This window comes from Ranitomeya variabilis, chromosome 3, assembly GCF_051348905.1.
Source record: "Ranitomeya variabilis isolate aRanVar5 chromosome 3, aRanVar5.hap1, whole genome shotgun sequence".
NCBI classification, from domain to species: domain Eukaryota; kingdom Metazoa; phylum Chordata; class Amphibia; order Anura; family Dendrobatidae; genus Ranitomeya; species Ranitomeya variabilis.
Genome location: NC_135234.1, coordinates 408,897,695 through 408,910,126, shown reverse-complemented (window position 1 = coordinate 408,910,126; position 12,432 = coordinate 408,897,695). Strand labels below are relative to the sequence as shown.

Here is a 12,432-nt window from a genome sequence, read left to right as displayed (position 1 = left end):
TAAGGGTTAAAATTTGACCAGTGATTTCTCATTTTTACAACAAAATTTACAAAACCATTTTTTTTTTTAGGGACCACCTCACATTTGAAGTCAGTTTGAGGGTTCTATATGGCAGAAAATATCCAAAAGTGACACCATTCTAAAAACTGCACCCCGCAAGGTGCTCAAAACCACATTCAAGAAGTTTATTAACCCTTCAGGTGTTTCACAGCAGCAGAAGCAACATGGAAGGAAAAAATGAACATTTAACTTTTTAGTCACAAAAATGATCTTTTAGCAACAATTTTTTTATTTTCCCAAGGGTAAAAGGAGAAACTGGACTACGACCGTTGTTGTCCAATTTGTCCTGAGTACGCTGATACCTCATATGTGGGGGTAAACCACTGTTTGGGCGCACGGCAGGGCTCGGAAGGGAAGGAGCGCCATTTGACTTTTTGAATGAAAAATTGGCTCCAATCTTTAGCGGACACCATGTCGCGTTTGGAGAGCCCCCGTGTGCCTAAACATTGGAGCTCCCCCACAAGTGACCCCATTTTGGAAACTAGACCCCCCCAAGGAACTTATCTAGAAGCATAGTGAGCACTTTAAACCCCCAGGTGCTTCACAAATTGATTCGTAAAAATGAAAAAGTACTTTTTTTTTTTTTCCTCACAAAAAAATTATTTTAGCCTCAATTTTTTCATTTTCACATGGGCAACAGGATAAAATGGATCCTAAAATTTGTTGGGCAATTTCTCCTGAGTACGTAGATACCTCATATGTGGGGGTAAACCACTGTTTGGGTGCACGGCAAGGCTCAGAAGGGAAGGCGCGCCATTTGACTTTTTGAATGGAAAATTAGCTCCAATCGTTAGCGGACACCATGTCACGTTTGGAGAGCCCCTGTGTGCCTAAACATTGGAGCTCCCCTACAAGTGACCCCATTTTGGAAACTAGACCCACCCAAGGAACTTATCGAGATGCATAGTGAGCACTTTGAACCACCAAGTGCTTCACAGAAGTTTACAACGCAGAGCCGTGAAAATAAAAAAAATCTTTTTTCTTTCCTCAAAAATGATGTTTTAGCAAGCAATTTTTTACTTTTGCAAGAGTAACAGGAGAAATTGGACCCCAATAGTTGTTGTCCAGTTTGTCCTGAGTACGCTGGTACCCCATATGTGGGGGTAAACCACTGTTTAGGCACAGGTCGGGGCTCGGAAGGGAAGTAGTGAAGATGAAAATCGCATGTGTTACTTGTCTCAGAAAAACTGCTAGGAAACTATCAGATTGTATAGCCAATTAAAAAAATGGACAATACACATGAGTAAAAAAAAAAAAAAAAAGCAAATGGATGAAAAACAGTCCTTTTTTTGCAGGTGTTTTTCAGTTATGAATAGGATTTAAGACTTCTTAGCACATTATGTTTAAAAGTCAAATTTTAGCTTCAAGTTTCATTTCATGCTTAGGGATGGAAAACGTGATTTTAATATCCATTAGGCCCTGTTTATACTGCGTTTCTGCAAGTTTAGAATTCCCACCGGAATGGCCCAAAAGATGGGGAGTCAGATGAAGCCCCTATGGGGCCATAAACTGCAATGAAAGGAATGGAGTCACATGTGCACACGGTCAGTATTTTACCTCAGTATTTGTAAGCCAAAACCAGGAGAGGAACAATCAGAGGAGAAGTGTGAAAGACATCACCACTTCTGGATTTATCACCCACTCCTGGTTTTAGCTTACAAACACTGAGGTAAAAAAAACTCACCAAACACTAAACATGTGCCCGTGGCCTAAGAATACTGCAGAACACTTCTAGAAGCAGTTTATCTCTTAAGGACAGGTTAACATGTCGACCTAGTCACTGGACTGAAAATAGGACACTGATCCTATGAGAAGCCTCATGACAAACATTCAGCAGTTTGGAAGCGTTCCAGACTGAAGCAGCATGCGTCCCAGCACTCGCTAAATACGGAGCACAGAGCAAGATTCACACAGTCACATGAGAAACTCCCAAGGTCAGCTGGAAGCCACAGGAAGAATAACTAAGCCACATGAGCAGAAGATTTCCAAGGCGAGATGACATCTCTGAGCAACCAGACATTAAATAAATGTGACATTAACATTAGTCTCCGACTACTTCTTTCCAGAAGTCTATGTCACTGGAACAAAATCTGCAAGTGCATGTATTTTAAGATTTCTGACCACATGCCTTCCTTGTGTTTCCATGTAATAAATGCAAGTCAAGGACAAATACAAGATTCAAAGGGGAGTCATTTAAGGGTATGTTCATATATACAGTTTATTTATGTACATTTTGAAGATGTGCTTCAAAATCCATGAAACAAGAAAGAAAGATTAAGTGAACATACTTTATGACAAGGAGCACACCAAGACTTGCTGCAATTTTTTTCTATTCTCTGAACACATGGAGCTCCCACTATAAAACCATCACCTATTAGCTAAAGGGCTGAGTAGCTATAGCTAGTCTCTTGACATTCGGAGGTCCTGGCACATCTGTGCATTACAAGGACACTCCAGTGGGAAATGTACATGCTGAGCTAGCACTCTAGGAAGGTTCCACAGAAAGTTTACTCACAGGTGACAGATGATCCCTGGTGGTCCAAGAAGCAGGACCTCACGCTAAATTACATTGTTTTTGATGAAGAGCCATTTTTCTATTCCGTCATGGCACACATTTTTTTTTTTTTTAACAGAAGTGACAGAACACCTTACTATTGATTTAACTTGCTGACAAAATGCCATATTACCTTCACATTTCATGATGGCAATTCAATATTTTCACAAAAGAAGTTCAACATCTGCAAGCAAAGAGAAATAAGAACTTGGTCTACCTATTCAACCTTTGAAAGTGTCAATATTAGTGTTTTTGGTGGGTAATTTTTTTTTTTTTTTTAAAGGGGTTGTCCAGGATAAAGCTATTGATGACCTTTTCTTGGGACAGGTTATCATTCAGACCGGCGAGGTTTCAACACTCAGAACATTCACCCATCAGTTGATTTCACCTTTGGCGGCAGCCAGATGTAAACCGCGAATGAAGCAAGAGCAGCACAGCTCCATTCACTGTGTAGTGGCCGTTGACGTGAACTGCGGCTCCGCTTCCATCCACTTAGGAGCTTAGTTGCAGTTCTCAGCAACAGCCACTGCACAGTTAACAGTGAACAGATTCCAAAGTACTGGATGCTTTTGACCCTTAGGCGCTGGAGGCATCTTCTACTTTACTATGTTATCTTTCATGTCATCTTGAGAAAAACTCAGATTTTCTCTTTGCACCATAAATAAGGACAAGTGAATCAAATGTGCTATCCATCAAGAGCAGCACTCCAATGTACAAACTTACTCTTCTAGTTCGTTACACAAGTCTGTATGGCCAGACCAGACAAGCATGGTTTTTTTCATGGTGGGGGTCTAATAAGGGCAATAGTTCCCTTTCTATAAAAGCAAAGATATTGCTCTATCCATGAATGCATTACGATCCTGTTTTTATCTAGGTCTCATTGTGCCCTGCGATTACCAGAGATTATATGCTCAAGAGTTATGTAATTTAAAAGATTTATACATACAGCTCACACAACATGACAGCTAGTGCAACTAATGGCCTTCCATTGTCTGACTCCGACATTCACTTCTCAAAAAAAAAAAAAGCAGATCACCGTGTACAGCGATGTATCTACAGAGGGCTCGGGGGAATATTACAGAACAATCAATCACGGAAGGAACAAGACTCCTCCACTGAAAATAATGCTAGTATTGTATAAATAGAAAAAAAAAAAGTCCACAGGAAAAATCAGGTTGCTGTGCGAGCATGGTTGGTTACTGTATAGTGAAAACACCTAGTAGTGCACAAGTTGCAATCTGTGATCATACTTAAACTATTTTACCTAAAGATATAGTAGTTACTGTATGTCCAGCAATGTGTCAGTTACTGGGCTGCATGCTATAGTTATAATAAAATCACTGTAGTAATCAGCAGTAGATTATCACTCAGAGCAGGGGTGGGGAACCTCAGGCATGCGGGCCGTGAACAGTCCGCAATGACCTTTCCTCCAGCCCCCGGGCAGATTCCCAGGGGCCGTAATACTCAGGCAGGCAGCTGGCCCTTTTATTTTCACATTTTGTTTGGGTTTTTTTTTTTTTTTGTTTAAATCAAGTAAATTTTTATTGGATTTTCATACATTTACAGATAGGAAAAACAGGATATCCAAACCAGAACATTTGAACCACAACTCTTCCTCCCCACAAAATCAAACCCACTATTAAATTTCTTCTTACTTCTTCACTACTGATCATTGCGGCGCGTGCAATGAAAGATTACATTTCAGAGTCAGTACCAGTGTCAGAATGTACTTTGTGATCGGAGTTAGCACGCAATGCGCTTCAGTCCTACAAGATGACTACAGCCCCATGTCTCCTCCGGTGGCCATCTACACCGCAGCCCCATATTTCCTGCCGTGGCCGTCTATGCTGCAGCCCCACGTCTCCTCCTGTGGCTGTCTATGCTGCAGCCCCACGTCTCCTCCTGTGGCTGTCTATGCTGCAGCCCCACGTCTCCTCCTGTGGCTGTCTACAACGCAGCCCCACGTCTCCTCCTGTGGCTGTCTACAACGCAGCCCCACGTCTCCTCCTGTGGCTGTCTACAACGCAGCCCCACGTCTCCTCCCGTGGCCGTCTATGCTGCAGCCCCGCGTCTCCTGTGGCCGTCTATGCCGCAGCCCCGCGTCTCCTGTGGCCGTCTATGCCGCAGCCCCATGTCTCCTTTAATGTATATACCAGCGTCTATTTTTCCTGTGTGACATATAAAAACACTTAATGCGTCTCCTATGTATAGTTCTTTACACAACGCTATCATCGCAGCAAGTCACCTATGCTCCAGGCCGCCGCAAATCTGGAAGAGCAACATCATCAATAGCACCTAACAGGGCCGGACTGGCCATCGGGCACTTCTGGCAAATGCCAGAAGGGCTGGTGCCAGTAGTGGGCCGCTCGATCCGCCTCCCTCCCCCCCTCGCCGTCGCATTCAACTATACCGGCGTATAGACGCCGGTACAGTTGAATGCAATGATGGAGGAGAGAGCGTCTACAGACGCTCCCTCTCCCATCATTCCCCGCTCTGCCTCTGACACTGCGGGTGCGCGATGACGTCATATCATCACGCACCTGCTGTGTCCCGGGCAGACTGCAGCTGCTGAGACAGGAGCAGGAACCAGGAAGCAACGCTGGCAAGAGGAGAGGTGAGGAGAGGTTTGTTTTTTTTTACTGGACTGTGTGGGGCCATTCTCGGGGGGGTGGAGGAAGAGAAGAGATGCGGGCTGTGCTCTGTGCTGTATATAGTACTCTGTGGGCTGTGCTGTATATAGTACTCTGTGGGCTGTGCTGTATATAGTACTCTGTGGGCTGTGCTGTATATAGTACTCTGTGGGCTGTGCTGTATATAGTACTCTGTGGGCTGTGCTGTATATAGTACTCTGTGGGCTGTGCTGTATATAGTACTCTGTGGGCTGTGCTGTATATAGTACTCTGTGGGCTGTGCTGTATATAGTACTCTGTGGGCTGTGCTGTATATAGTACTCTGTGGGCTGTGCTGTATATAGTACTCTGTGGGCTGTGCTGTATATAGTACTCTGTGGGCTGTGCTGTATATAGTACTCTGTGGGCTGTGCTGTATATAGTACTCTGTGGGCTGTGCTGTATATAGTACTCTGTGGGCTGTGCTGTATATAGTACTCTGTGGGCTGCGCTGTATATAGTACTCTGTGGGCTGCGCTGTATATAGTACTCTGTGGGCTGCGCTGTATATAGTACTCTGTGGGCTGCGCTGTATATAGTACTCTGTGGGCTGCGCTGTATATATTGCTCTGTGGGCTGCGCTGTATATAGTGCTCTGTGGGCTGCGCTGTATATAGTACTCTGTGGGCTGCGCTGTATATATTGCTCTGTGGGCTGCGCTGTATATAGTGCTCTGTGGGCTGTGCTGTATATAGTGCTCTGGGCTGTGCTGTATATAGTATTCTGTGGGCTGTGCTGTATATAGTGCTCTGTGGGCTGTGCTGTATATAGTGCTCTGGGCTGTGCTGTATATAGTATTCTGTGGGCTGTGCTGTATATAGTGCTCTGTGGGCTGTGCTGTATATAGTGCTCTGGGCTGTGCTGTATATAGTATTCTGTGGGCTGTGCTGTATATATTACTCTGTGGGCTGTGCTGTATGTAGTACACTGGGCTGAGCTGTATATAGTACTCTGTGGGCTGTGCTGTATATATTGCTCTGTGGGCTGTGCTGTATATAGTGCTCTGTGGGCTGTGCTGTATATAGTGCTCTGTGGGCTGTGCTGTATATAGTGCTCTGTGGGCTGTGCTGTATACTACTGTTTGGTCTGTGCTGTATACTTCTACATGGGCTGTGCTGTATACTACTGTGTGGTCTGTGCTGTATACTGCTGCATGGGCTGTGTTATCTACTACACGTGCTGTGCTATATTATGCAGGCTGTGCTATATACTATACGGTTTGTGCTATATACTATGCGGGCTTTGCTATATACTATGGGGAGTATATTATATTCTATGGGGGAGGCCATGTTATGTACTATGTGGCTGTGTTATATACTATTGTGGGGGTATATTATATTCTATGGGGGAGGCTGTGTTATATACTATGGGGGAGGCTGTTATATACTTTGGGGGGCTGCATTATATTCTATGGGGGGCTACATTATATATTATGGGGAGGTGGGCTGTATTATATTCTATGGGGGGTTACATAATACTCTGTGAGGTGGCTGCATTATACTCTGGGGTGGCTGCATTATACTATATGTGGGCTGCATTATACTGTATCGAGGACTATGGGGAATACGTTATACTATATGAAGAACTATGGGGTGCATTATACTATGGGAAGTGAATTGTAGTACATGGATGACTATGGCGGTGCATTATACTATATGGAGCACTATGAGGAGTGTATTATACTATGTGGAGGACTGAGCAGTGTATTTTAATATGGAGGACTATAGGAAGTGTATTATACTATATGGATGACTGTGGAGCACATTATAATATATGGAGGACTATGGGGTGTATTTTACTAAACAAGTAAAATGCTGCATATTCAGATTGTTTTTGCTGGAACAAAAATCATTGTTCTCAGCAGCACATCGCGGGTGTAAACTGTAGATGTGCTGCTTATAACATGATACTGTATGGTGATCTGTTAGTGATCTATTAGTGATCGTTCTGTCCCATCATTATTCCTCAGTTGGTGGAAAGAGGCCGGGAAACAAGCGTTGAACAACTTCCGTATTGTCGATCAAACTCATTTAGCGGCCTGAACTCAGCGCATGTAAATACAACAGAAAGGCTTCTGTGTGATGTGCAATATGTTAGCATTTGGGGCCCCATTTTAAACTTGACCTAAAACCGGCCCTGCCTACAAGTGTACAAAGATATTATACAGTCACCATGTGACAAGTGGGCCTGTGTAACTTCAAATGCCAGGGCTGAATTTTAGTCCCAGTCCGGCCCTGGCACCTAACATCACACAAAAGAAAAAGCAGCTCCGGCCGTCACATTAGGGGCGTGTTAAATGTTTGACAAAATATACAGGGTAATTTTCAAGTTGATAATTCTGTATGGCCCAGGAAGTATGGTATAAATATCCAAATGGCCTTTGGCAGAAAAAAGGTTCCCCACTTAAAGGATTAGTAACACTACTGCTGTATAATCCTTCATACTCATGAGCTGTCATAACCTCCCCACACTACTGATTGGCAGCTTTCTGCCTATGCACAGTGTACACATGCTCACCAAGAAACGTGTGCATTGATTAGTATAACTACAACCACCGTATCATAGGGGAAAACATGTAAAGGCAGAGGGAAAGTGGGAGAGTTCATTTAATATATGGCTTAGCTTACCTGGACATCATATAGAGCCACAATGTTTTCATGCTGTAGCTCCTAGATGGAAAAGAAGAGAAAAAGACAGGAGATCAGTTACCAGATAAGACAAGAAGTTTGGGGTTTTACTGCAACAGAGGCACAACCATTCCTGTGCTGCAGAGCTGAACTAATGTTAATATATGCCGAAAAATGATATTCACAAAAAGATAATGTCAAAAGACATTTGTGAAGTTATAATCAGTGTGAGGAAGTAAGGGCCTGTACACCTAAAGCGCTATTCACAAGTCCACATGGCACATATGTGTTGCATTGGAACACAATCTATCTTATAATCAATTTATGCAGTCACATTTTTTATTATTTATTTTATTTTTTTTTACAGATACTACACATACCTATTATAATCTATGTTGATATTCACATGTGCATGTTTTTTCATGGACCGTGTCTCTCTGCAAAACACAGACTTGTCAGGTTTTTTTGGCTTTACAGAGGGACAATGTATGGCCCTGGCTGTGGAGGAGGAAGAGGACGCTTTCCGCTGAGGGAGCAAGGTCAGGCGAGAAGAATTTTTTTTAAATATATAGTATTCTAATTTAGTGAGATAATGACTTTTGGGTTTTCATTGGCTGTAAGCCATAATCCTCAACATTAACAGAACTAAACAATTGAAATAGATTACACTTTTGGTAACGACTCTATAATATATGAGTTTCACTTTTTGTATTGAACAACAAATAAATGAACGTTTTGATGATAGTCTAAATTTTGTGAGATGCACCTGTACATTGTAGTGGACCACCTTTTTAGTAATTTATTTTTTCCCCCCAAGAACGTGTTTAAATACCAACATATAAATGAGGCCCAAGATGTATTAAGATCATCATAGGGTAATAATGTAGTTTGGCATATTGATGGTGTAAGACTATGACCCCTAAGGTCATCTAGGGACAATACACAATGACTAAGCAAGTGCTTGAGTGGATCCAAAATCTGAAGAAAGCAAAAGCTACAAAATAGCAAAGCAAAATTTTACTCACTCACAAAATAAAAAATGTAGATGGGATGGATACAGACACTTGTATTCTACCCTGCAGCTTGCATGGCTGTTAAATTATAGATCATTGATCTCTATGGTAACTGGAATGTCAGAAGATGCTGCCGATATCCGTAACACATGGTGATCCATTAGATCTGCTATCTGGGGTTGTGATCTCATACAGTATACTGTTTGTAAGCAGGTATAAACATCCAGAAATTGTGGCAAACCACAGAATAAGGAGCCATTTGTAGCCAAGCAGCATTATTTTGAATAGTGACCACAACACTGGGTGTAAAGCCGACCATAGATATAGCGACATGGCTTTTTGTCAAACAGCGACTGTCTGCCATAACTTTCCCTTTAGCATAGAATTATTATTAATATTATCCATAGATACAGTATATTATATAACATACTAAGGGGTCTCAAACACGTGTCCAGCGAGCCAGGTGCCGCCGACGTCAGCATTTATTTTCATCTGAATGTGAGGAGCAGAATCAGCTCTGCACCACAGTACCAATACCAGCCACTGGCCAATCAGAGGCCAACAGCCAAGGTCGTCACCCTGACGCGGCCGCACATGAATTAACTGCTAAGCGCCTTGGATGTGGAGGAGGAGGAAGAGGATGCTGTCCGCTGAGGGAGCGAGGTCAGGTGAGAAGAATTTTTTTTATTATGTGTATGTAAAGAACAGCAGAATGGGGGACATCGTTACAAGAAGGGGACAAGGATGGGGACATTTCTATAAGATGGTACAGTACAAGGGACATTACAGGACTGAAGACATTACTACACGGGGATAATTGTAAAACTATAATACTGTATTTTTTAGGATGAAGAAATTTGTACAAATACTTAAAACTGTAATTTTCGTCAGTTTAGTGGATGTAGCTAATGTCGCCATTAGAATTACGGGCTTTCTAGAAATTTTATTTTATTTTTTTTTTCTTAATTTTACATGTTTGCAACCTTGTGTAAGGAAGAGAGGTCCAATATCGGAAGACTAGAATAGTGTATGCCTTTATAGCCACTATGTGCAGTCAGTGCGGCAAAGAACACAAGGCAATACTTTCCTATTATTCCACAATTTTTGTTGCTCATCTCTGATAAAATAACCCAATTTCCCAGCAGAAATATCTTTCAAATTTAATTGAGGAATAGTAGGATTGCACACACATTCAAACAGACAGACTATTTGCTTTTTTTTTTTTTTTGTCTGCCTCACCATCCCAAATGGTATCAGTCGGGTTCGCTCACATCTGCGTATATAAACTAGCCGAGATTCTCAGCTAGAAATGTTAGGAGAGTGATAAGTTTTTTTCCCTCACATACCATCTGTGTGACATGTGTATGCAATCAGTTTTTAAAATCCGCTTTTACATACGGTAATTCTTTCTCTCATTTCAAGTTAGTTTACAAACTAATAAAGTAATCTTATATACAGAGATACGGTAGATTAGATTATAGATGTAGAGATTTAATGTCACAAGCCCCCTATAAACTAGCACCCTTTAGTGTCTCATGTGGCACTAAAGGGTGTTTAACCTTATTTAACCTAATAAATAATTAAGAACACACCCTGGGGTTCTCCCAATCTTTAAATAACTAGCTAAGGGAAAGCAGACAGCTGTGGGTAGGTGTTTTCAGTCTGGGAAGGGGCTAATAAACATGGAGCTTCCCTGTCTATTAATATCAGCTCACAGCTGCCTGCTTAGCCTTTACTGGTTATTAGAAAAAAAAAAAAAAAGAAGGATGCACCAAGTCTGTCACTTAGCCTCGGCTCACGCAGATTGCCCAGGTACGGTGGCAATTGGGATAATGGTCATGGAGTTGTTGAAAGCGTTGTAATGTATGCTGACCTCAAGGCCAAGGGTTAGTTGCTAACCACGTAATCAAAAGAAATAAAAAACACACACACACACTATTTTCAAAAAGCACTCAATGACAGATTACCTCTTTTTCCTATTACCATGATAAAATCCACAGGGTCCATGGTAATCCAAATGGAGGTCCCACGACGACCCCAGTCTTCGTCCAGTCTGTGGAGCCCCGTTTAAACAACAAAGCACCATAGAATGGAGTATCAGCCACCGCCGGTTCTCACGCTGCATAGCGCGAGAACCCGGCTGCTGTGACGAGCGGCAATGCCAGTTAGGTCACCTCAGTTAACAGCTGCAGAACTGCGGTAACCTTACTGATGCCACAGCTCACAGCGTGAGACCTGCCTGCGCAGCGCGGGAACCGGCAGCAAGTTCTTGCGCTGCGGGCGGTGATGTCAGTAGGGTTACCGCAGTTCAGCGGCTGTGAACTGCGATAACCTTACTGACTTCACTGCATGTCACTGAAGCCAGGTTCTCACACTACACAGAGTGAGAACCGGCAGTGGCTGCAGCTCCAGTCCATTGTGCTACATTTTCTGAACGGGGCTCCAAAGAATGGATGAAGAAGATGGGGTTCGTTGTGGGACCTCCACTTAGATTACGGCACACCCTGTGGATTTTTTTTTATGGTAATAAATACGAAAAAGAGGGAATGTGTCGGTGAGTGCTTTTTTACAATTAAAGGACTTGTGTGTTTCTCTCTTTTGACTACAGGGTTAGTAAATGAGGTGTCTGATAGACACTTCATTACTAACCCCTGGGCTTGAGGTCAATGGACATTAGACAGCTGATATCAACCCCAAAACCATTACACTGATTGCCAATGCACCAGGGAAGAGCTGTGGCCAAGTGCCAGAATTGGAGCATCTACTGGATGGCGGCTGAGGGCTGGTCTTCGGCTTGAAAGGTGCCAATATCTATGGACCTTTCCAGTCCATTAATATCAGCCCGCAGCTGTCTGCTTAACCTTTGCTGGTTATTAAAAATGAGGGTGACGCCACACCTGATTTTTAAATTTATTGTTTCCTAAATACAAGTACAGAAAACTACACATGCATGGCACAAATTATATATCTCCCTGACATAGCCCTAACTTGTGTGAGTAGTGTATTTGGTTTTCAGGCATATTTTCAGCATGAACCTAAAATGCACTCTAACCTTTTTCAGGTGAACTTAACGTGGCAGTCTCTAAACTTTTGAATGCACATGTCCAACTGTTCAATGTTTCAGTACTTTTTGCACAACTTGGTGTTCTCTAACAAGGAACTTAATGGCAATATCTACAACAGGTGTTTGATTCATTAATCAGCCAATACATTTCGGGGTTCAATTAAAATTAGTATTTAAGCAGTCCTCTACATCGTGCGGTTCACATTTTGACATCATGAGACCAAGAAGACACCTAAAAATTGATTAACAGTACCTTGCCATTGCGAGGCTCCAAACAGGATGTTCTCAGACGGAAGTGGCCACTCAGCGTGTCACAAAGTGAAATCAACAGGTTGCAACAAAGATTAAGAGAGACTGGAAAAGTCACAGAAAATCAGAACTAGACATCCTTTGGCCACATGCCACACTGATGATCGCTTCATTGTGAACAATTCCATTCGCAATC

The 12,432-nt window shown here is 42.5% G+C and overlaps 1 protein-coding gene across 2 annotated transcripts in view; it reads right to left on the bottom strand.

Moving 5' to 3' along the window:
* Positions 1-12,432, bottom strand: part of ULK2 (unc-51 like autophagy activating kinase 2) — a 118,085-nt gene that overhangs the window by 91,390 nt on the left and 14,263 nt on the right. For both annotated transcript variants that reach the window (XM_077296240.1, XM_077296241.1), the window contains exon 3: positions 7,911-7,952. In XM_077296240.1, the coding sequence (XP_077152355.1) occupies positions 7,911-7,952 (42 nt within the window). The remainder of the gene's footprint in view (positions 1-7,910; positions 7,953-12,432) is intronic.